At 41.7% G+C, this 25,904-nt stretch overlaps 1 protein-coding gene across 2 annotated transcripts in view; it reads left to right on the top strand.

Annotated features, from left to right (window-relative positions):
* BASP1 (brain abundant membrane attached signal protein 1) overlaps nucleotides 1–22,723 on the top strand; it is a 54,510-nt gene extending 31,787 nt beyond the window's left edge. For both annotated transcript variants that reach the window (XM_011231440.3, XM_034657074.1), the window contains exon 2: nucleotides 21,151–22,723. In XM_011231440.3, coding sequence (XP_011229742.3) covers nucleotides 21,160–21,813 — 654 coding nt within the window. In that variant the 5' untranslated portion in view covers nucleotides 21,151–21,159 and the 3' untranslated portion in view covers nucleotides 21,814–22,723. The remainder of the gene's footprint in view (nucleotides 1–21,150) is intronic.
* The last annotated feature ends 3,181 nt before the right edge of the window (nucleotides 22,724–25,904 follow it).

The raw sequence follows: 25,904 nt of genomic DNA, 5'->3' as shown, positions 1-25,904 counted from the left end.
ATGTATGTATGTATGTATGTATTTGGACCCATTGTTCCAAACATGCAAATAGTTTTGGACCTGCGCATGTTTTTTCTCTGTTGGTATTTGATGTCTTCGATGTGTCAGATTTTGGAGATGAGGTAGCTCAGCCCCTCTGTTTTATAGAAGAAGGTTATAGGTCCACAGATGCTTGGGACAAAGGGTCTAGTCACCAGGGCTAGGGAATCACTGTCCTAACGAAGATTCTCTTTCCCTTTGATTCAACTTAATCTATTTTAGGTCTCATGTTCATGACATAGTAAAATAATCTGCCCACTTAATACTATAATAAATTTGCTAGGATTTTCTCCATTGAAACAGACTCATGAGTCATAGTTGAGTATTATCTTCCAAGCTTTTCTTCTATATTCTCTTAACATCTAAGGGTCCTGTGGAGTCCATGGTACTGTGCCAGTCTAAGGCTGCTTTGTGTTTTGAAATCTCTTACCTCACACTGATGCCTAGTGTCAATCAGGAAATGTTGCAATTTGTAACCCACTACCCTGGAAGGTGTTACAGGGTAGGAAGTTGTGGGAATGCAAGGCAGGGATGAATAGTGGAAGTCTCAGAACTTCTGAGGCTGAGTTTTGCCAGCTTGCGCGTCAGATTTTGTCACCTTAAATACATCTTCTCTATCAGATTTTGTCACCTTAAATACATCTTTTCTATCACTTCTGCCTTCTGTTTTAAATGGACAACATGTTTGTCTTTGACTTTCTTCCTAAGACAGTGCACCTCTCCTCAGACACATCTGTCAACACTTCAGGATTGCTTAAGACTCACCCTGTCACCGGTGTATTCCATTTAGCAATGTCCTCCAGACCAGAGTGGGTTTATAAACCGGGAACTCCAGACACCTCACACAGGAGACATGGGTTGAGTGCATAGGATGGGGTCCTTCTCTGTTCATCAGAAGGAATGTGTGCCTGATTGAGTGAATCCTCAGGTGTCTGGTATTACTGACTGCCCTCCCTTTGTTTTAGCACCCCACTTTGGCTGCTCCCACCTTGTTCCACATCTCAGACAGCGCACAAAACATTTGGAAGGCATCCCTAGGAGAGCCCAGACAGCCTCTTTGGGAAAGATTTAGCCTATGCGTTTTCTGCTCTAACTCTCGCCAAATAATTGGCTTTTTATTTTAGCATACTTGTTAAAATTGTTGAAGCCCGCTGTCAGAATCCAGCCCCCAGGCTAGCATTTATTTGCCTCTAACCACTTTAAGAGGCGTAGTTTACTGCCAGGTAGGCCAGCAAGACCTCTTGGAGCTCAGAGTCAACCTAGGCCTGTGCCCGATGTTTGTGGCGGTTCTGAAAGAAATGTGTAAGTGGATTTGAGTGCTCAATACAGTCTCATTCAATACACACACAGTTATTGCACATTTGTACAAAGGTCTAGAAATGATAGACCTAAGGGATACAATGATAGTCACTTATATCAGAAATGAAATAACCAAGCCTTGGGGAATTGAAAAATGGTTTAATATAAGCATCTAGTAGTGGCCATCAATGTGAAATGGAGTCTGGGAGCGAACTGTGAAGAGAGAATTCTTGAGAGATCTTCGGTCCTAAAAAGGTGATTTTAGTAAAGCATGGGGACAGGCCCCGTGGGCAGAAAGAGCTGCAGCGGTGTTGTAAGGAGTGACTGATTATATACTTGCAAGTCGGAGGGGTTTAGGAATAGCACAAGTCTCCAAGGAATAGGTTTCCAGGACCTTGAGGGGTCATGTACTACTGTCTAGTAAAACCTTAGTCACGAGACCTTCAGATGTTTGGAAGATGTGAGCCATGTGTGTGGAGGATGGTTGCGAACATGGATCTCGTGCACATAGGGAGGGAGATGAAGTTTCCACAGGGCTTTTCATCCGCTAAAGGAGACTTCCAGGATCCTGAAGGTCGAGCTCACGTCAAGCTAAGGTTGCCTTTTGTGGAGGTGCTCGAGTTCCTAGAGGAAGGTCACTCTGCCTGTCCCAAGCCCTTGTCAAGGGGCTGTAAATTGTAAGGAACGTTCATTTTTTCCTATATTTCTTTGACCTTTTCTCCATGTCAGCCATAGTGAAAATCAAACCCATGTTGAACACATGTTGTTTAAAGCTTCAAGTTCACAAACTCGTGCAATTAATGGTGTTAGTCCCTTTTGAAGGAGAGTGATTGGGGTGAGTTTTCTGTGGCTTGAACATTCCAGAAGGAACTCTTCTGAGTCACTGAAGAGGCACTTGGTTTTACAGTCGCATGTTGGGATGGTATTTAGCATTTGGTCAGCAGGCGAGTCCCGACGTGCTCTTGGTGCGGCTTGGAATGCAATGCCTCGTTCCCTAGTGGCTCCCTAATTCCAAGAAAACTGCTCGTGGATTTGGACAATCTACTTTCTTGACGTGCTTTTTTCTAAGCCTGTGGGGGGAAAAATAGAGAAATGGCTGACTTCTTGCTTGAATTTTATGCTATTCAGGAAGGATATCTGGTAATTCTTTTACTTTGAATATATTATTTTATAGCTGTAGCTGGAAAATAAAATATTCCTAGGAAAAAGGTTTATTGATATTTCCATTTTAAAACTATTACTGAACTCCAAACAGGTGAAATGGGCAAAACAGAGTATTGTACATGGCCCTTTTCCACGACCTCTCCATCTACCTAAAAGCAAGTAAGTTGGAAATATAGTTTGGAAAACAACTTTTTTCCAAAGTTGCTTTAAAGCACATTTTAAGACATTTTGATTTTTTTTTTTTTTCTGGAACATTTTCCCATATATACTGGACTCACTTAGTCACTTGGTGTTCCTAGTTGGCATTCATCTTTTCTTAACATGAGGCATCTGTTCTTATCATTGTAAGATTTTGCACTTTTAGTAACATTCACTTGCTCTTAAAAATCTACAGATTATATAATGAGTATTGCAGGCTTTAATCTAGGATTTAAATGTTAAGGAAAATGATTATTTTGATCATAAGTGAATCATCTCCATCCGTTTGCCTGTTTTGAATACAGTACTTTGATCCACCTCTGTTTTACTTAATCTTGACATTCAAGGTTACCTGTTAACAGGGCCGATAAATGGTTTTAGGCACAAAAATGTAACCCAGTAAATTTTAAAGATCTAATTGGTTTTATCAGCCGATTCATGAATCAGGCAGCATCCCATCTGGCAAGTAGAGGGGAGTCCAAGAAATTGTACAAAATGAAGGTTTTTATAGGAAGGAGGGTGGGCCAAGGAAGTTATTAGCAAAAGAAAAGAAAGGATTGTTTCAGGCAAGGTCACCTTCCCTTAGTTGGGGGGAGAGCAGGGGCTCCTGTCACATCCATTACTTCATCTTCCTTTGAGGCCTGGAGAGAGCCCATGTGACAGATTACCTCATTGGTGCTGATCAGAAAATTCCACGTTTCTGGGGAGGTTGAAAATGCAGTTAGCTTAGGTGTTCAGCCTTGGTTTGGTGACTTGCCCTAGCATAAGAGACTCCATTTGGGACCTGTGGTTTTCTTTTTAACAAGGTAAAGGAAGGTAAATGAAAATTTTCTGAACACCTACTGTGTATTGTGAGCCAAACTGTATTCTGTCCTGCAAATACTCCCTTTAATGCTCTGAACAACCTCCCCCCATCCCCTTTTTTATCTTTCGTAGGGGAGATTGAGTTTGCGGAGGCTGACTTCCCTGCCCAAGTTCAAAGAACTGAACTTGGCCTGCTGACCCCATTGCCCATGGGCTTTCTCCCACAGAGTATATCGATCAGGGCTCGAGACTCATGGGCAAGCCATCAAAGTCCATTTGAAGTAAAAGAGGAAAACCTGTTTTCTTTCTTTCTTTTTTTTTTTTTTGCAGGGTTCTATGGTTGTCAGCAAAACTTAACTCCTTTAATAAGAAGTTTTAACTAAGTGATCGAAGACCTGTTAATGACAAAACATAGAAACTTTGTTTTCTTTTTTTCTTTTTTTTTTCTGAGTGTTTTCTTGTGGTGTCATTTTTTTTAAATGGTTTTTTTATTATATTATGTTAATCACCATACAGTACATCCCTGGTTTCTGATGTAAAGTTCGATGATTCATTAGTTGCCTATAACACCCAGTGCACCATGCAATACGTGCCCTCCTTACTACCCATCACCAGCCTATCCCATTCCCCCACCCCCCTCCCCTCTGAGGCCCTCAGTTTGTTTCTCATAGTCCGTAGTCTCTCATGTTTTCTAATGACATAAAATGGATGCTTCTGAAAACAGTCTCGTCTCAGAGGGAGGGCTGCAAACCTTGAGCCACAGTTGAAGCCTGAGTTATGTAAGAAGGGAGTTTACGGAGCCCTCTGGCTACTGTAGTGTGTTCCCCCACCTGTGACGGAAGTTGCTGGAGTAACTAAGGATCCCCTAAGGCGTGGTGTCGGCCTGGGGGCTTCCCTGCAGCTGGTAAAACCCACTCAGGTTAGGAGCCTCGCTCTTCCCTGCAGGCTGCTTGTGGGCTGCCCCTTCTGTGGCTAAAACAGTGGCACTGATTAGGGTAGCTGTGGGGGAGGGGGAATAGGGAGGGTGGCCGAGGAGGTGGGGGCAGTTGGCTGCTGGGGAAGTTTCTGGGTGGGAGATTAAGTCCTGATCTTTCTAGTGTATTCGTGATTCTGATAGCAAAGAGAACTCCAATAAAATAGCTCAGTAATTGATGAGATTTCCTTGGGGCTGACGCCACCCTGTTCTGTCCACCCTTACCTCTAGGTGAGACCCAGCTAGGTGTCCTTAATCACAACGGTTTTCGGGATTTTCATATTTCAGTTTTACAGATCATGCAAGAGCCTTTGCTGACTCAGTGTCACTGCGACTCCACCTGTCTGTGCTGTTCCGAGAGTGACCCCTGATCCATTGGCTTCAGCTTTACCAGGTCAACTTGTGAAAAAAAATTGGTTCTGTGGAGATAAAAGACCTAGGGGACATAGACAGCTTGGGGTGGATTGAGAAATTTCGAGAGATACACTGCCATCTGTAAGGGGCGGGGAGGCTGCGTTACAAAGGACATGAAATGTTACACGGTGTTGTTTAAACTCAACATTGCAGTGGCCTCTTGAAAATAGACCCAGAGTCTACTGTTCACCTGTGAATTTAATACGTTTTTCTTAATTCAGCAAAGGTTTACTATACCCTAATTCGTTTTGTGCTAAGCTTAACACCAAGACAGAAAGCAAATTCTTTGCTTAAAAAATCAAGGACATGTATAGAATATTTTAGAATGGTTTTCATTGAAAATGATTAAAATACGAAATAGCTTCAGGACTGGAAATACTACATTCACTGTTGGTGCCAGAACCAGAAGATCCATTACAATGTCAATATGTGGCACTTTTACGTGGTCATAAGAAGTGTGAACCAGCTCTTTATGATTGGAGATAGAATATACCAGAAATAAAACTGCGGTTATTCCCTGGGTAGGTGGACCTCCTCCCTTCTCCTTGGCTACCAGTCAGTCTTTGTCCCGTGCGCTACGTTGAGTGAGTCTGTTATGGCTCCAAGCCCAGGATGGTCTGTCTCGTTTACCAAGAAGCTGAAAAAATATCTCGACTTCTAGAAGGGTTGGTTTGTTTGTTTTTCCCTGTGCTTTATTTAATTCTGTCTTAAGAGTCTTAAATTAGTTGCAGTGATAGGACATATTAGTTTCCCGGGTCTGTGGAAGGGAGGAGTGGTTCAGGAGTTGGTTAGCTTGCATTTCCTGAGTTGGTTGTGGTTCACTTACTAGCTTTATTGATTAAAAGAGCAGGTGATTCCTATAAAGTCAAATGTTAGGATGCTGGAAATAGGGCTTTTGAAAGGACCACTCGGTAAGTGCACATAAATAATGATAGAAACCCACAGCGGACTCAGAAAGCATATTTAACTATTGACAAGAATGAATAATGCATGTTTTCTGATAGTGTTTGCCGCATGTGGCAGGATGTTTTAAACAGGAGGAAAAAAACCCCTCTGCCTAAGGCTGCATTGGTCAACCTTATATTCAAAGACAAGCTTAACTGTCATCTGTTATATTTATAGCACTGTCATCAGTTGGGTTTTATGGTTAAACTTTATAGAATCAGTAGGAGATATACTTTGAAAAATTGGTTTCTACAGTACGCATGTAGCAATTCAGAGATATCTGGTCAATAGTCCTGCAGTTATTTGTGTCTTCTCCTCTTTAATTATGTGATGAGTCCTGGTGCCGTAGCATGTGCCGTCACCAATGATCTCTCGACCTTGGCCATGTCTCATTTATTGGGATGGACATTCCAGTTATAATTTAGCATACCTATTTCTACGGCTGAGGGAAAGCTGAGTTTATATAACTGAATTTACACTCATGGTTCTTTCATTTTATAAGTTTATAATTTGAAAATTGCATGTTTCAGTGTGTAGTAAGTCTGCAATATTTATGGAATAACCCGTCGTGAAACAAAATCTTTGTTCTGGGGTTTTCAGATACACGTGGAATGCATTTGAAGAAAGGCTTTTAGGTCGATGCTCAAGTAAGGCTAGGTCTGTTTTACTGCTAAAACTCCCTACACGATACAGCAGAATGTAAAAGAGCTAAGCAAGCGTGCTGCTGCTAGGTAACCAGGGACGGATGGCTCACTAGACGATCCAAGGCCAGATCACAGGGTCCGGAAAGAATGAGTGTAGTAAAGTAGCTCTTAAGAATTGATGTCCTTTTATATTTACACGGAGAATTAGCGGCTGGACCAAAGGCTGGAGACCAACTGCGCATTCCCTTATCTCAAGCCCTTTTATAATGCAGCAAGCCTATCTGCTTTAGTTCTGCCGCTCAAATCATTTCCCAGTAAGACCTTTCCAGGGTTAGTGGTCACGGTGTTCATCCCTTAGCATTTTAGTTGATGAAATGTCTGTTCTTTTCCTCTTCACTCTTGAGAAATCCTAAATGTTGTAATACGAAAGAAGCTAAGTGATAAGATAAATGACTAGACAAATAGAGACCTAAAATGCTAAAAGATAAACAAGTATTTCAGAAGTTTGCGCTTAAACATTTACTATAGAGAGTTCTTTTTGAGATCTTAGCAGATCTTTGTTCCGGAATCAATCAGAGTTGACCGTATTCACTTGAAAGGAGGTGATGTGGATGCCGAGTCTGGGTACGCTGTTGGACTTGGATTTGCCCTCACTCCTTTCTCCCCCTCCCCATCTGTATAGTAAGTTAGCTTTACCAAACTTGATTTTACTTTCTGAGTCTTCCAGAACCTTGAACTATCAATGATTTCTCTTTCTCGTTTCTCCTTTACCTTCTTTCCTTATTCTTTGTCTCTTCCCATCTCCCCATATATATTTGCAGTCTTCCCGATCCTTGTAAACTCTGTCTTGGCAAAATTGCAAGTTCTAGTCTTGACTTTTGCCTTTACTTGAACAACACTCTTTCATGTTGACCATTGTGGATGGTCTCTGACTCCTCTTACACTGTCTGACCCCTTCCTGAGAGACCTATGTCCTCACCCCTCCACCTGAGTCACTCCAGGGTCAGCAGCTGATAACTCGTCACCAGATCGAATTGCACAATTTCTGTCCTTATCTCTCGTAACTTTTTTGCAGCAGCGTGGAAAAGCTCCAGGTAGCTTCTTAGAATCCTCTCTTCCTTTGCTTTCTGAGACATACACTTTTCCTTCTTTTCCCACTCCTTTTAAGAGCTCATTTCCCACTTTCTGCCACGGAAATACTAACATTCTATTAGACAACCTTTATAGATTTATATTCCATCGTCCCTCCCTCCAGGTAAATACATCCTCCCTTATCTGCTAAATCTCAGCAGGGTTTTCTTATGATCTCAGCTGGACCTTCCTGTTTTTCACAAACGTACTTTCTACTTTCCCATCTTCATCTACAGACAGCGTAGCCCTCTTTCAAGGCAGTTGTCGTGGTGGCTGAGGCCTCAGGCAAGAGCCAGCCAGCTGCGAGCTTGGGTTCAACCCTGTGCCCAAGGCCAGTGAGCACATAATCATCCTAGGTGAGCCGTTTACCTGTCACCTGCATTGTTTCCTCAGGGTAAAGTGGGGGTAGTAGTAATTCCTTCCTCCTTGGATTGATGAGACAGTGAATGAGTTCACATACGGAAAAATGAAATACTAAGAGTCCTGGGCAGAGTAAGTACTGTGTGTATAAGTACTTTGGATATTTCTCCCATCTCAGACCCCATCTTCTCTATAAAACTTTCCTGATGCCCTGACTCCAACTAAAGATATTTTCTTTGGGGAAAACTATTGTTTTTTGCTCTTCTTAGGACACTTCACTTCCTCTCCTTTTGATTGTGCCTGTCTGTCCTTCTCTCCTGCCAGGCTAGAGAGGGCATTTTGTTCCCTGGTCCCTGTGCATGGCATCTTATTCTGGTATATACTTCAGAAAACTTCTTTCTCCATTAAAATCAAGTCTGTTTTTCTAGAATAATTTCTGAACATGTGAAGTTCATGAGGCCACTCTGCATGTTGGATTTTTTTTTTTTTTTAAGATTTTATTTTTAAGCGACCTCTGCACCCAGTGTGGGGCTAGAACTCACAACCCTGAGCTCGAGAGTTGCACGCTGCACCTGCTGAGCCAGCCAGGTGCCCCTACCCGTGGGATTTTTGATGAGAGATCTCCAAAGAGAACTTCAGGATGCTTCTGTCGGGCTAGTCTGTATTTCGTAAAGGAGAATAACGGAGAGGTCACTTGTGGTTCATTTTCTTTCGGATCAGAGACCTTTCTGATTTTGTAGATCCCACTCTTCTTAATCAACTCTTTGGGAAAATTGGGTTGTGGAAGTATGAGTGCGTCTGTGCTTTTTTCCCAGGTATTTCTTGCACATCTTTATAGTACACTTTCACAATGCTTCTTATTATAACAAGGGAATAAATTGTCTTAAATGTTTTAGAAACTTGGACATAGGTACAGTTCCCTCTCCCCAAATACATTCCCATCCTCTCCGTGGTGGTGATGTGACAATTGCTGAAGAGAAGCTTTGACTGAATCAGAAACTCAGAACAATAATTCCAACAAGGAAAATGATCACCAGGCATTGATGAAACCTCGCGGCAAATCACCGTGACCAAGCACACTCTGGTAGGAATACCAAAAACACATGGAGGCTACAGGATTTTTATTTCATCAGTTCTCTTTCAGACTAAAAGTTGTGACTATTTAAAAAGAAAAGGAGCAGTCATTTGCTGATATTAGAAATTGTTGGACATAACCAAATGCTTTCTTTCCTCCCTTCTTATTATTTTTTTTAAAGATTTTATTTATTAATGTGACAGAGAGAAACAGCCAGCGAGAGAGGGAACACAAGCAGGAGGAGTGGGAGAGGAAGAAGCAGGCTCCCAGCAGAGGAGCCTGATGTGGGGCTAGATCCCAGAACGCCGGGATCACACCCTGAGCCGAAGGCAGACACTTAATGACTGCGCCACCCAGGCGCTCCCTCCCTTCTTATTGAATGTAGTTTTTGAATTTGTGTTTCTTAATTCTTTGTTTAAATTTTCTTAAAAGGTCATTCACCACCCCCACCCCCACCCCTTTTCTCTTACCCTAATGTTTGCTTCAGCTGCGTTCAGCCAGTAGCTTGGATTTTTTTGTGGCCAGAGTCATCATAAACCCAGTTGGTCTGGTGAAGAGTTTGTCTGCAAATGCAATTCACAAGTCAGTTCTGACTTTGTAAGTTACTTTTTAAAAAAATCAATAATGGATTGCTTTATTTATAAACCCGTTGAAGCTTTGCAGCCCTGAATTCACCATTGCTTGTTCAAGGATACAGTTCATATGCTCCGGCCATACATCTAACTTTGTTAGGAAACATTGATTCATTCTCAGCATCCTTGTGAAGCAGATACATTTTCTTCTGATGATAACATGGAAACGATCAAAAAGAGACTGTCTGGTATCGATCACATCATGAAGCAGCAGTCAGACCGGGACTAACACTCCAGTCTCTGCCGGGTACTGTGGCGTATCCGTGTCCTTTTGCTCTGTAGGTGGTCATCGTCTTCATTGTCATCTGTTTGCCGTCATCCTTAAAAACTCTTCTCCTTGTTCTAGGTGAAATGGTTAGTTAATCCAGATTTGCATTTTCAAAATCAAAACTTGGCAATGGATGGGACCTTTGTATGATTCAAGCTGTCCTACATAGGAGGTGCCTGGATATTATTAGTGCAGAGAAAGAAGACATAAATAGGAATAGCGTGAGAAGTTGTAAATAGAGTAACTCTTGGATCGTATGGGAGAAATTCTATATTATTCATATTTTTTTTGTTCGGTTTTATATACCAGTTAAGTATACCAGTGATTTTCATTGTCACAGAATTGTGTTGTTGGTCACTGACAGAGTAACAAAAATGTGAAAATAGGCTAACAAGAAATGGAACTGGGTGGTATCATGGAGTATGTAGCAATTGTAGGAAGAATACAGTGCATGTAATCCCCCATGGTTTCGAGGTAGTTGATGCCTGGAAACTGTGTCAGTATGCAAGGTTGCATTTTCTGAAGAGGGGCAGCGCTGCAATTAGGGCTTGCATTTTTGTTCCAACGACTTGGGCAACACTAATGGCTATAACCAACACAGTGCTACTGAAATAAAGATTCAGCAATCACAAGTGGTGATTCTCTACATATCAAAACATCTAAAATTCAGTACATTCAGTACGTGGGCTAAGATAAATGTTAACATTTAACTACCAATAATTTTGCTTGCCACCAAGATGCAGACAGATTCTTGAAAGCTGTTGGGAGGGCGTGGGAAATGAGAAAAAATGGGTGAAGGGGAGTAGGGGGATACAGGCTTCCAGTTACGGGATGAGCAAGTCTCGGGGATGGAAGGTACAGCACTGGGAATACAGTCCGTGGTGTCGATTGTGTTGCGTGGTGACAAAAGGCAGCTACACTTGGGGTGAGCCCAGTGTAACGTATGGACTTGTCGAATCACAATGTTGTACACCTGAAACTCATGTACCATTGTGGATCAACAATGAAAAAAAATCATCTGGGAACTGTGAGGCATAAAAAAAAATGTGTTTCAATTTAAAATTGTTTTTAAAATCCAGCAAAGTAGAAATGAAGTAACCCGCGCTACATAGAGGAAGAAAGCGAAGCTTGGGAGAGAGGAACTCGTCGGGTAACACCAGGCACAGTAGAAGCACATTCCTCAGGGCTACCCTGACGACAGGCAGCCGCTATGACCTTCTCTCCATTTCTTATCACTGAAGTCTGTTTTGACGGCAGTGGGATGATGGGGGTGAGAAGGGTGTTCTGGAAAAAGAAAAAAAAAAAAAAAGACAAGCGAGTTATTAGGATGATCCAGGCCTCCGGAGGGACTCTTCTGGGGTGGCTGGTGGGCATGTTACTTTAGACTTGCCTCAAAGGACTGAAATCTTAAAGTTGGTCATGACAAGGCTATGGTTTCTTCTATTCAGAACTCCTTTTGATCCAGCATTTCTCCTTTACCTTTCACCTGCACCCAACCAGACTATTTAGTAAGTGTTTCATTTCAGGGACTAAAGACAGGAAAGTGTTAATGATAGCTCCCAGAAACCCCACATTTCACCGGGAAGCCATAGGAACAACTCCATCATGGCTAAAATAGTGATAGATGCTCTCCAGGTAAGTGGGGCTGTGCCTTCCCATGTTTTAAAATACTGGCAGTTTTCTTGACTGAAATCGAAGGCATTTGGGGTGAAGCCATGTGTTTTCACTTGGTAGCAGCCGTATCAGATTTGAGAACCTCAGTTCTGGAAGAGGGGGACCTGTCTTCTCTCTATGGGGGCTACTGAGCACTCGGTCAGCTCAAGGGGTCCACTCACCACAGCAATTGGCATCTGCCGGATTGGGCTCCCTTCTGAGAACAGAGAAACTATTTTAATGGGCTTCCTGATTCACTCTCATTCTTATGTGCCCTGAAGGTACCCTGCTAGAGAAGCTTGCAGAAGAGAATATTTGGCTTTAGTTTTCATAAGTTAAAAATGCAGATAGAGATTGGATCTGATGGAGGAGTAGATTTTCAGAAGCATTATATGGAAGGTGGAGAGAGACTTTATTCAAAATGAAAAATTACTTTCCTGCCTGTGTCATTCGCTCTCTCTCTTGCTCTCTCATTTATTAATGTATCTTTGACCTCAGTGTGTTTAAAGTCACCATGACCTCATGCTGATATTCCCAAAGCGAAGTTGGCATTTAATACCTATAACTGGCCTGAACTCTTTTCCAACTTACAGATTCCAAACAAAATCTTCTAAAATGTTGCTTTCTGATAGCTTTGTAAAAATGGTGATATGTCCTAGTTTTGTCTTATGTAGCTTTTCCATGACAGTAAATGTAGAAATGAATTATCCCTTAATTTAAAAAAAAAGCTACTCGTGAGAGATATCTTAGATAAAATTGTTTAATAAAGTTCTGAACATATAAGAGAATCTAGAAAAGTTATGGACCTTTATGAACAAATTCAATTTTTTCCCCCTTGGAACGGATGTTCCTTATTTCTGTGCTCAATTAAAGACAAAACAAAAATGGTTCTACCCACAGTACGTGGTATAAATGATGGTGACAGTAGTGCTTATGTGTTAAGCTCTTCAGATTTCTCAAAGGAAAAGGGAACGAGTCTTCCGTGAAAACCTTCAACTTCGTCAAAATTTATACTCTTTTTAATGGTGCTGGGCAATCTTAATATTCTGTCTCAGGAATTAAATCCACCTTTTCTCATAAAATGGAAGATACTTTCTTTTTTTTTTTTTTTTTTTCCATGAGAAGATCGACTTAGGCATAAGCAAAATTGCCCTGTATATTTTGGATACCTCTTGCCAACTCTTGGGTATGAAGGAGTTTGTGGTTAAGAGCTTGAGAATTTTAGCACTTACTGAAGGAGAAGTGAATCTAATCACTACTTAGATGATTTGTCTCACCCGTAGCAAGTGGGTGAAAGCAGGTTTCTGGCAGACAAAATAGACTTTGTCAGGAGCCACACATGACTAAGCGCCTAGTGTCCTATGAAACAGTATTATCTTGCTTTAGAAAGAAGGCAAGTCCTCACACTGAGCAGTGTTCCTGAAGGATTTGCAAACACTGTTGCTATCAACTAATTCTGGATGAGACAGTGGGGATGATGGCAAGAAAATAATTTCCACATTGTGTAAGTTTATTTATGTTTTACACATGCTTTTAAAAAAATATTTATTTATTTATTTCAGAGAGAGAGTGGGGGGAAGGGCAGAGAGTCTTCAACAGACTCTTTCCTGAGTGTGGAGCCCTACATGGGGCTCCATCTTACCACCCGGAGATCATGACCTGAGCCGAAATCAAGAGTGGGACTCTTAACTGCATGACCCAGGAGCCCGTACAAATGCATCTTATATACAGGAAACAGACTGCTTATTTAGTCTTAGATTACTGAATTTATGTACATAATATAATGAAGTAAGCTCCACACCCATCGTGGGACTTGAACTCACAACCCTGAGATCAGGAGTCACGTGCTCTACTGACTGAGCCAGCCGGGTGCCCCTGAATTTGCATGTTTACATGGTTCTTATATGATACAGGGTGGGACAAGGGAATGGTTTTAATTTGGCTTCTCAGGCTTAGTAATCATTTTATGTCACTATCTTTCTATTTAAGTCACTGACTTTTTTTTTTTTTTTTGAGTGTTAGGTGGATATTATTGTTCTAGAGAATTGGACCTAAGAATTCTTCCCATATGGTTTTTCTCAATATTTCTACACAACACTAAACTGTATGTCATGTTACCTTGTGATGGATCCTCTATAGATTGACTTAAATTCTATTGAAAAGATAGTTTTCAGATCTCCTCAGCGTTGCATAAAAGGGAGGATGGCTAACATTTGATCGTTTTTAGAAAATGCTCCTTCTTAGAGTTGGCATAGGGCAAATCTTGGCAAGCAGGAGCTCCAGTAGTTGGTAGATGACCCATCAAAAGTAGGTGAAGGGAAGCAACTGAGTATCTTCTGTAAACACAACACTACAAAATAGTTCTGCACAAGCAAAGCCAAAGAAACGTAGTTTTCCTGACAGTTAATGTCTTCATCTGACATGTTTTCAGTGTTAAGTTCCATTCCCACTCATTACTTATAGAGCTGATACATTCTGAAGACATTTCCTAACTGTAAGTGAAGGGGCGCCTGGGTGGCTCAGTCGGTTAAGCGTCCAACTCTTGATTTTGGGTCAGGTCATGACCTCAGTGTTGTGGGATTGAGCCCTGCATCGGGCTCCTTGCTCAGGGGGAAGTCTGCTGGAGAGTCTCTCTCCCTCCCTACCTCCTCCCCCTGTTCTCTCTCTCTTTGTAAAATAAATAAATCTTTAAAAAAAAAAGTAAATGGAATTGAAAACATCAGAATATTTTTTGATAAATATTGAGATGTTTTATAAATTTTCACTTATAATTTTTAACAAGCTTCACATATGTTGGCATTATTGTACGTTTATCATACGTTATATGTACAAAGAAATCCAATTATAGCAGTAAACCAACTGATTGTCAGTTTAATCTGCAGGGTGCAAGATGGTGTAAGTTTTTATGGTAATTAGCAGGAATATAGAACTTTGTTGATTGTCTTCGTCTGTTCCAGCTGCTAAGAGAGTACCGTAGACCGGTGGCTTCTAAACAACAGAAATTTATTTCTCACCGTTCTGGAGGCGGGGAGTCAAAGATCAGGCAGTAGCATGGTCAGGTTCTGGCGAAGGTCCTTTTCCGGGTTGCAAAGTGCCAACTTCTTGCTGTGTCCTTACCATTATGAAAGGGGCTAGGGAGATCTGTGGGGTCTCTTTTATGAGGGCACCAATCCCATTCATGAAGGCTCCACCCTCCTGACCGAAGCACTTCCCAAAGGTCCCACCTCCTAATACCATCACCTTGGGGATTAGTTTTGAACTTACAAATTTTGGGAGGACACATTCAGACCATAATATTGATCATAACACATTTTTCACACACATAGCATTTTGTTAGTGTCACAGGCATTCATAAAACACACAAACATATACACACACACTCCCCACCCCTCCTACCCCTGAGAATGAACTTTAAATATCTTCATTTTATTGAGTAGGAAATTCGAGACCCAGAGGGGAAGATAATTTGCTCAGAGTCTTAAGCAAATTATTTACAGCTGGGACCAGCACTCAGCGTGCTTGCCATTTTTAGCAAACTCCATACTGAGTGCTAGGTGGTTTGTTTCTGACACATCTTAAAAGATTCATAATGTATTTAACTTTTTTCTAAATGGCATTTTGTCCTCTGCCTTTATTTTCTCAAAATGAGAGACTAAATTTTAATTCAGGAGGCTATGCTGATGATGGATTGGTTTGTTTTAAGGTAAGAAAATTTCAAGTGCATATGAGGAAAGTTTTGGATGAGCTGATCACATCAGAGTTTGCAAAAATTGTTGTTTAATGAAATTCTGAATTGAATTCAGCTTGCACAGAGGTGATTTCGACCCCCGTGTATCCTGGCGGTTGTGTGTACAAAATAAATATGACTTAGATGATTTTCAGTGGCTAAGAAACATCTTCCATGTTCCTTGACAGGCTTCCTAGAGTGAAAGTAAAAAAGAATTGGAAGAACTTTGTAGGGGAGATCATCTCTATTAGAGTATGTTGATTACAGCATAACCTTTCAAATAATTTCTTGCCTTTAATCCCCCAAAGAAATAATTTATATAAAATTTAAGTGCTCAAGAGTCAGTCATTTTTTTTAGGTTTGCTATAGTGGTGACACATAGGATCACGTTTTTTTCCTTTATAGTTACATATAGTGTCCAACTTCGTAGCTGAACGTTACCTTGTAAATAGGATTTTGTTTCATAAGAAAAAAAGTACTTGGGGCGCCTGGGTGGCTCAGTCGGTTAAGCGTCTGCTTTCTGCTCAGGTCATGATCCCAGGACCCTGGGATCGAGCCCTCTCTTTCTTCTTCTCCTTCTCCCTCCCCCTCCTGCTGGTGTTCTCTCTTTCTCACTCTCTCTTTCTCTCTCAAATAAATAAAATCTTAAAAAAAAAAAGTACTTGTCAGCTTAAAGGCTCAACAAAATATTTGCTTTGGAGAAAGAATTAAAACCTAATTTTTAGGTCAGTTACTGCTTCACTTCACGTACTTAACTTCTGAGGCCAAAACCCATCACCTTACCTTGCTTACCTAGCTAGGGAGTTCTTCTGTTTTCTCTGTCTGAGGATGTTAGAGAAGCACACCTTTGGAATTCTCATGAAAGTTCATGAATACAAGCTATCATTTATTAGGAAAAGTCATTAGCTGCCAGTAAACAAAGGAAAGTTGTGTCAGAAGTGAGTGTGTAGTGTAAGCTATCAACAAGGGCTCTGAGGTTGGTGTCAGGAGCTGGTGGGTGTGCTTGAGGGCTCTGAGGTCCCTGACAGGTGAGGCCAAGAGAACCATTAGAGAACACACCACCGTTGGTCCTTCCCCTAACCTTTCAGGGCCTCCCTTTTGGCTTCCCACTTCCTATCCCAGGTTGCTTTGACCAGCAAACAGTGCGAGAGTGACCCTTTCTCTCCTCTCTTCACCAAAAAGCAGGACTTTAATTCTTCTGGAATATTTGCTTATAGCCCAGTGGGATTACTTAACTAGAGAGAGGTTTGGTTTTATCAGATTGGTTAATAAGAACAGGATGGCTGTGGGAGATGTCAAACACTAAGGACCTTCAAAGTAGTAAAAGTATTGGTATTTTATAAAAGAAAAAATTCCTCTGCAGAAAGTTGAAGAAAAGGTGGGGGGGTGGGAGGCATTTGACGGTGTTACCTTCCCTCCTAAATTGATGTTTAGCTTACTGGCTGAGATAAGGCATAGATCAAGTTTCTTGCCTTTCACGGATTTCATAGGCAGTAAGTTAGTTTTAACTGTAGAATTTGGGTTCTGTCTTCATCCTGATGACTGAAATGGGGTTTCCCTTGTTTCCTTGGAACAAATGAAGAGGTAGTAGGAAGAGGAAATATTTCTTCCGTGGTTTCTCTAGTATTGGCTCAAAGTTGGAGGAAGGAGACTTGGTGACTAGTCTATTAGCAACATGGTGACAGGACGGTGACAACGTGCAAATGCACCAACTTCTTGTCCACGTACACCCAGTCAGTAGGAGCAAGCTTGAAACATACATACCAAAAATCTTCTTGATGACATTTAAAAATGCTTTAAAATATTCTTTTAATTACAGCACTTCTCAGGCCTGATGATAGAGCTTCTGTGTTTTGAGCCCATGGTCTACCATTCTCTTGGGGTTTACAAGCATAGAACTAGCTAAGAGTTGCGAAATTAAATGATGGGGAAAGGAATTAACATTTATTGCAGGCTCATGAAATGTCAAACTTTGTCCTGATGCCTCGCATTAAATTCTCTTAAGGTTGACACTTTTTACCATACGAGAAATGAAAGGACAATGAGGTTAAGTAACTTGCCCAAGGACTCAGGACAGGTGCACTGGGGAGATGGGATTCATAGCAACATCTTATGAGTCAGCCATGATGCAACATGCAAACACTCCATGAAATAATTCTTGCCCAGAATTTTGCAGATTACACCAGTGAAGTTCTCTCTCTCTTGTTGTTGACTGTTATTTTCTGTGCCAATATGAAGCCATAAGTCTATAGTTTGGATCTTGTGACATCAAATTCTTTTGTAATTTTAAAGGACAGCTCTGGAGTTTGCTTTTCTTTGACATGTTTTAACTAAGAGATCAACTTAAGTGTTTGGTTATTTTATCAACACGTGGAGCTTACTTCAGTCCATCAGTGTGGGTCTGCGCTTGTAATGGCTAGTGCGTGTCCCAGATACGCAGCAATGCAAAGGTAGTCTTAGCCTTCCCTGTAGCTCAGATTTAGGGTTAAGTGACTTCCAAGGTGGATTATTTGTTGCTGGGTGGTTATTTTTTTTTAACTGTTTTTTTTTTTAATAACCTAGATATTTCAACTTAAAACTTTCTACACCAACTAATTTCTTTCAAAATTAGAAAGTAGTAGATATGAGAGGAATGATTAAAATATATGCCCATCGCTGTCCTTATTTCTTAAGGATACTGATAAAAGCTCCACTGACAAGTGGGGCGATGAAAAGGTTAGGGGCAGAGAGTACCTGAAGTTGAGAATTTCATCATTTTCCTGACAACATCTCGAGTTCTGAGTCACCCCACATCTGTCTGCACCAACCTTGTGACCCAGGCTGAGTAACATTCCTGTGATGAGCTCTGTCCGTTTACCAGCTTGTTCATGATATTCCCTTTGACCTCCTGGATGGTGCCTTCTGGCCTTATTAAATTTTGTTGGATTTGGCCTTTTGCTTATCGTATTGCCCCATGAACTCAGATAATTAGAAATTGCATATGGGTAAAGGGAGGGTGCTAATGGTATATTTACTACCTTATGGTACTGTTGAGATAATTAAATAAAATAATTTAGTAATGTGTTGAGGATTAAGAGTGTGCTTGACACTCAGGGAACCATTAATAGATGTTAAGTTGTAATTTTAATTTACCCCTGCATATATGCAAGGTTTTCACTCATATTATCTTGGGAAAAACCAGACTACCCTGCTTTTCCAAGTTGTAGTGGATTCTATAAGCCTTTCTCGGATACCATACCGTAATTTACACGAGAAAATTAGCAAAAAGCAGGGGGTGGTTATTAACTTTGTGTTTGAAAAACAAATAGAGATAGAGACGTTCTTACTTACAACTTGATGATGTACATTCATTTCCTACCCAGAAATGAATCGCAGCTGGGCTTAAAGAATAGAAAGTGGCCCTGTGTTTCAGAAAACCAATTTTAGTAACACAGATTTTAGGTCTGTAAACCAACATGACTTTAAGCCTCTGGGGATAGTTATATAGAATTTCATGCTGTGCATGTCAGAAAGGCACTCCTATGGTCAGAATGCACACTGCATTTACACTTTGTCTTCTATTCTGTAATTTCTAAGTTGGTGTATGGGTTTCTATTATAGAATTGGAGAAATATAGAAAGAGCAGAGCTGTCAGATTTTCTGTTTCGTAGCTCTAACCTGATGTACCAAATATATCTCGAAATATCAGAGCTGAAATTATTTTGACATACCTGCACACTGGCTAATTAAGAACTCGGTTATAAACTATATTTAAAACACTGGTCCAATTTATTTCCTTATATTTTCATCTGCTGCTTTGTGATTGCTTATGAGATTAAAATGTATTTAATTGTATTTTGCCATATATTTGCCCCCACTTCTGAGGGAGAAATAACCAAAAATCAAGTCAGATAGAACCCATTGGGTGTCTGAGGTGGTTTATGACCAAAAACCATTCTTTTTTTTAAAGGAGATATGTCAGAGAAATTCTTTCAGAACATAATAAAGGCCTTCCTTCAGGCTAGGAACATTATTTTAGTCATCTTTCAGCTTACTGCTTTTGTCCTCCTCCAGCATTAAAGGCATTCCAGACAGGAAATTCACATGTAGGGTGGAAATTAGCAGATAGAGACAAATTTTGACTGAAGAATAGCGCTCTCCTACCTAACACCCAGCTTTTCAGTAAGTTGCATGTAGATTATTTCACTCTCATGAATTATGGTTCCAAGAAGTGTAAGGAATAAAATTGTTTGTTGTAAATGGATGACCAAAAAAATAAAAAAAAAAAAGGTGACTGGTCAACGAGAACTTTATAACTCAACCCAAGAGTCATCCTTCACCAGTACTTCATAACCTCCACTGGGGCCCAGGGCAAGGCTCGCTTTCTACTGGACTTTTCTTAGTTGTGGGGATTGAAGAATATTGGCATTGGATCCCTTCCATGCTTTATCAGGGTAAAGCGACCGATTTTCCTCTAAAGAGCAATAGTGTCGATGGGTTCCCACTGATATATGATGGCATCAAAATGCACTTGAAAATAAAAATACTGTAGTTCTGGCAGTGGTTCTAGACTGAATTTATTATTTATAATTTTATACTTATTTATTTATTTGGATTCATTTTCGTACCAGAGGAGAAAAATTAAAGATTCAAATACAATTGTAGTTTCTGATGATAGAATCAAAGGCCTCCAAGAAGTTGGGGACTTCACCTGAAGTAAAAATAAGTCTGTTAACCTTGAATCAGTATGAATTCTAATCAGTAATCGATCATGAGGGACATTTTTATATTGCTAGAGAGTATTGAAGCCAAAAACATCTCAAAAAGCAATAAATACAACTCTGACATAACAATCTAAGTGTAACTAGGGACGCTATCTATGCTTTTCTTTTCTTGCGTGATAGTTTTCCTTTAACTGGTCCTGCTTAATAAGGAGATCGGTCAGATACGGCTTGCCTTTGGTCTTTGAAGATATGTGAATAATGGAGTTTCAAAGGAGTTTGTAGTTTGAGATTATTTTCTAGCAATCTGTGATTTGTACTTATCAACAGCTGTGCCATTTCTCTGGGAAGTGTTTTAAGATAGCGAAGCCTTTTACTAGCTCTACTACAGATCTAAAATGGCTGCCTCTGCCATTTTGTACATGAGGGCTCACTACGTCGTGTCTGAGCTGTTCCTCAGAAAGCACATAAGAAACAAATACTGCTCCACTTCTCTTTACCACTGACAGCTTAGTATATAATCATTGATTCTTTGATCTCAGTATTGTTTCTGCACCTTGCTGCAGCTAGACACTGTATAATTGAGCTCTTTACTTTTTATGAGACACGTTTTAAGAATTTTTTTGATTGTGGCAAAATACAGGTAACGCCAGCTTTAGCCTGGTAACCATTTTAAAGCGTCCCCTTCGGTAGCATGCTGAACTCCACTTCGTAAACGGGAGCCTCTTTTAGTTTTCAGACTGAGAAGCGTGGCCGTCCATTCTGGCTGCGAAAACAAGCTCCCATAGACGGAGTGGCTTTATAAATAGAAGTTTCTTTCTCACAGTTCTGCAGGCTGGGAAGTCCCAGGTGAAGGTGCCGGCAGATGAAGTGTCTGGGGACAGGTGGTGGGCGGTCTTCTGCCTGCGCCTCACCTGGGGACGAGCGAACAACGCAGGGTCCCTTCTAGTACCATCCATGACGGTGCTACCTTCCTGGCCTCATCGCCTTCCGGAGGCCCCACCACCTAGTGCCACCACCTTGGGGGGAAGGATTTCAGCCTGTGAAGGGGGGGGCACAGACATTCCCTCCCGGAGCCACAAGTAACTCCTTTGTGTGTTGTGTCCCGTTGTGCTCTGTTACAGAACTCCAAGATGGGAGGCAAGCTGAGCAAGAAGAAGAAGGGGTACAACGTGAATGATGAGAAGGCCAAGGACAAAGACAAGAAGGCCGAAGGAGCCGGGACCGAAGAGGAAGGAACCCCGAAGGAGAACGAGACCCAGGCGGCCGCCGAGACCACCGAGGTGAAGGAGGGCAAGGAGGAGAAGCCCGACAAGGATGGCCCCGACGCGGCGGCCGGCAAGCCCGAAGACAAGGAAGGCGACAAAGACACGGCGGCCAAGGAAGACGCCCCGAAGGCGGAGCCCGAGCAGACGGAGGGGGCGGCCGAGGGCAAGGCCGAGCCCCCGAAGGCCGAGCCCGAGCCGGCGGCCGGCGACGCCCCCCAGGCTGCGGAGCCCGAGGCGCCCGCGGAGGCCAAGGCGGATGACAAGGGCCCGGAGGCCGGGGAACCCACAAAGACTGAGGCTCCCGCAGCTCCTGCCGCGCAGGAGACGAAAAGTGACGGGGCCCCGGCTTCAGACTCAAAACCCAGCAGCACCGAGGCTGCCCCATCGTCCAAGGAGAGCCCGGCAGCCACGGAAGCACCCAGTTCCACGGCCAAGGCCCCGGCCCCCGCAGCCCCCCCAGACGACGCTGCCGAGGCGCCCGCGGCCAGCGCCGAGCAAACCGTAGCGGTCAAAGAGTAACACGGACAGCCTCTGGAACCCGAGTCCCGCTTACACCGCCTGTCTCTCTCTGTGTCTCTCTCTCTCTCTCTCTGTCTCTCTCTCTCCTCTACTAACTCGTTTCAAATTGGAAGTAACGATATGTATTGCCCAAGGAAAAAATAAAAAATAAAAAAATAAAAAAGGATGTTGTCCCATCGAGGGAGGGAGGGGGTGGGGAGAATCCAAATAGTATTTTTGTGGGGAAATATCTAATATACCTTCAGTCAACTTTACCAATCAGTCCTGGATTTTAAAGATCAATGTCTGAAAGTACAGTACATCTTTTGTACCTGAGCTGCCGTCAACATGCACTCCGCCGCTAAGATCCGAGTATCTTGTCTTCTGCAAGGGGTTGGGAGTGATGCGTGTGATTCTGCCCGCGGGGCCTATGCCAAGGCAATCAGATCTTTATGAGAGCAGTATTTTCTGTGTTTTCTTTTTAATTTACAGCTTTTCTTATTTTGATATTTTTTTAATGTTGTGGATGAATGCCAACTTTCAGACAGCCCACTTAGCCTGTCCACGTGTATCTCGATGCCAATACTCCATTCTTTCTCCCCAGGTATTTTTGGGAGTAACAAACATTCTCTCATCCTACTTAGCCTCCCTAGATTTCTCATGACGAGTTAATGCATGTCCGTGGTTGGGTGCACCTGTAGTTCTGTTTATTGGTCAGTGGAAATGAGAAAAAAAAAAAAAAAAGTCTGCGTTCATTGCAGTTCCGGTTTCTCTTCCATTCTGTGTCACAGACACCAACACACCACTCATTGGAAAATGGAAAAAATAAAAAAATAAAAAAAAAACAAAAAAAAAGTACAATGGATGCATTGAAATTATATGTAATTGTATAAATGGTGCAACAGTAATAAAGTTAAACAATTAAAAAGAAGTCATGAAGACTCTTGGTTTTCTTTTACCACCCCTTCCTTCTTGGTAATTCCCTCGGCAGAGAACAGAATGCTCTGTTGGACATGTTCCTGGTAATAATTGGATAGAAGTATAAAGCAGTGTGCTCACATTTTTGCAAACATTATCTGTTTTAAACAATTAGCTGGTGGATCAGTGTCAGTCCATTATCTTGGAGAGGCCAAGCCGAAAACCGACTGTGGCTATGGATATGCACCCTCTAAAAATGGGTGTTTCTAACTTACCTAGAACAAATATTTTGAATAAAACAAGAGGAAGTACGTGTAGTTGATCTTGAAATCTGGGAAAGAGAATTAGAGGATCTTGTAGAAATGTCCTATGTATGTGCGTTGTGAGACCACTTATGGTCATATTATTTTATCCATTTATTCATCATACTCGTGCAAAGCCTGGAAAGGGGACCCAAGGGCTATGAGGAGGCAGTGAGGACAACACTGTGAGAACAAGCATGGAACTGGACTTCATGGTGACTGGATTCCTGTCCTGGTTTTGCCACTAATGACTTGTATGGCTTTTAAGTCAGTTAACCTCCCAGCCTCCCTGCTGAAGACTTTATGATCTCTAAGGAAAGACGTCTTTCACTTTGGAGATATTCAGTAGTTTGTGTATATGCCTGGTGATAATTTTACAGGACGGATAGATACTCACTAACAGATGTGACATCACCTCCATTCCTTGGTTTCTCCCCCAGAGTGCCCTCAAATTCCGTGTATTCTGTAGATGGGGAAGAGCTGGGAGAACCCGTAGAAACAGTGATTTTACTGAGTGTGCACATCGATCTGTAACATAAGAAAAGAAGAAATTGTCTCTCGGATCTCTTAGTAGTTATTTGGGTCTTTTCCAATTGCATTTCTAGAAACTAAATCTCAAATGTAAAGCCCTTAACAAGGAACTCATCCCTAGACACAAAACGTTTTCTCATGATCAAATCAGCTAAACGACAAGATTTTGCAGGGGAGTGGGTTAGGTGGTAATTAATCAGTAATAAATACAGTTTCTCACTCTAACATAGAAAATTTTCTGTAGAACTGTGAGGGGTCGGTACTCTGCAATTAATTCCCAAAGAGAGATTAGGGATACAGTGGTTGCAAATGAACCTGGCCATGTCCCTGTGGGCTGAAGAACTTGTCTCCAGTTAACCTCTGACTGGTCTGCAGTGTGGTGTATACCACACCGAAAATGTTGCCAGTGGGTAATGCTGGAAGAAGAAATGGTGAAACTGAATATTGGGCAGATATTATACCTGTTGGGTTCCATTCATGTCTATCATCGCCTTTTAGCACTTTTGTTTCTTGTTTCTATAGTGAAATGAATTTGAATTCTTAATGCTTGAAAGCACAGCATACAAGAAATACGTAAACACCTTAACCACCAAGCACCTGTTTTAGGTAAGGAAAATGGTGGAGGAATGTCCAGGTTGTTCACAATTTGTCCTGGCAGATAATAAAACAGCCTGGGGGCAGGTTGCGGTTGGTGGTGGGGAATGAACAGATTCAGTGAACCACGGAGGACATTTATATGGTTACTAATATTAAATGCCGTGCATTTCTTACAGATAAATGTGATTGGTGGAAGTAATACGTTATACGTTCACTGTCTTTTCATCCCCTTCTTTTAGTTAAAAAAATTCACTAGGTTTTTTGGTGATTAGAGCAATCAAATCAGGGATGCCTGGCTGACTCAGAAGAACATGCAACTCTCTCGACCTCAGGGTTGTGAGTTCAAGCCCCACACTGGGTGTAGAGATTACTTAAAACTAAAATCTTAAAAAAAACAATCAAATCAGCCTCCTGGATTAGTATTTATTACTATAAATCACTGTTTAGGAATAAATTAAAGAGACATTGTTTCCTCCATTGACTTACACTTAGATGTATCGGGTAGCATCTAGGGGAATTAAAATCTGAGCCAACTATGCATTTTTTTTCTCTTTTCCAACTGTTCAAATAGTGTGCAAGCAATTAAAGACAGTCGTAAATTTTGTCACCAAAATATTTAAATCAGACTTTTAACCTAACTGTGGTTCATGACATTCAATTTTAGCATGCTTAAGAAAACTTAAGATGTAGCTTGAAATCATATATTCAGCGGAAAAGGTTGTACGTGTGGGAGTAATTGGCTCAGCCAGGAAGGGAACAATTGGGCAATCCATGCTAATTTTGGATTAACCTAGATAGTACGCACCTCTTGAACAATTTAAACTGAAGAGAATGCAATACACAGGCTGTGCTTAACAGGCAAGGCAGCACCATTCGGAACTCACGGCCTATTTGACCGCTAACTCACACGAGCACAACATCTATGAAGAATGGAGGGTTCCAGGGTCTAGTACTTGTTGGGGACCTAATGTGCCTACTGTAGGAGGAAGCACAGGAATCAAAATGAACTTGTCTGGGGTTACCAGCTTTGTCCCTCCACCTTGAAGGTCCTGTCTGATGGCTGACACTGCCTCTGCATGATGGAAATGGACCCAAATCCCAAGAGCTGGGGTGCACAGGCAGCCCAGGGTGGCCCTCCCTGGCCTCAACCTAGGAGAAGACCATCTGCAGCCTGGCCCTGTCCGTTGAGGTCACACAGGGCCACAATCCAGGAACACAGTTCACCACTCTTGGAGAGTCTTTCAGTGGGGTCAAGACCCAAAGTTGAGTGTACAGTAGAGAATTGGTGGCCAATTCTGGTGCTGACAAGATCTAGACATTCTTTAGCTGCCCGAGTTGGGTAAATTGGTAAGTGCCAGCAGCTACACCCAGTTTGTTTTCATAAGGCATCCCGAATCCTTAATTTTCACTCAATGAAACACCATGATGTACTGAAACACACTATCTTCATTGAAACATACACAATAGATCAATGTCCGCTGCCAGGAGCTGGGGTCGGGACTCCCATCCTAGGCTACTCCTTTACAGATAGAAGGCTATGTGACACGGCTGGTTTCAGTCAAGTTTCATTTATGAGGAAGAACCTACTGTTGATGAAATTTACTATTTTGGTGATCATCTTGTCTCAAAAGCGATGAGATTAATTCTCATTCTTTTTATTATTTTTAACTAATTTCCTCACTATTGAAAATTGGATGCTCGGAAGATAATGTTAAAAATATGCCAAATAACACTATCACTGATAGTTGTGAGTTAATCAGATGA

This window comes from Ailuropoda melanoleuca, chromosome 3 (assembly GCF_002007445.2).
Source record: "Ailuropoda melanoleuca isolate Jingjing chromosome 3, ASM200744v2, whole genome shotgun sequence".
NCBI lineage: Eukaryota > Metazoa > Chordata > Mammalia > Carnivora > Ursidae > Ailuropoda > Ailuropoda melanoleuca.
This window is presented reverse-complemented; position numbering and strand designations above follow the sequence as displayed.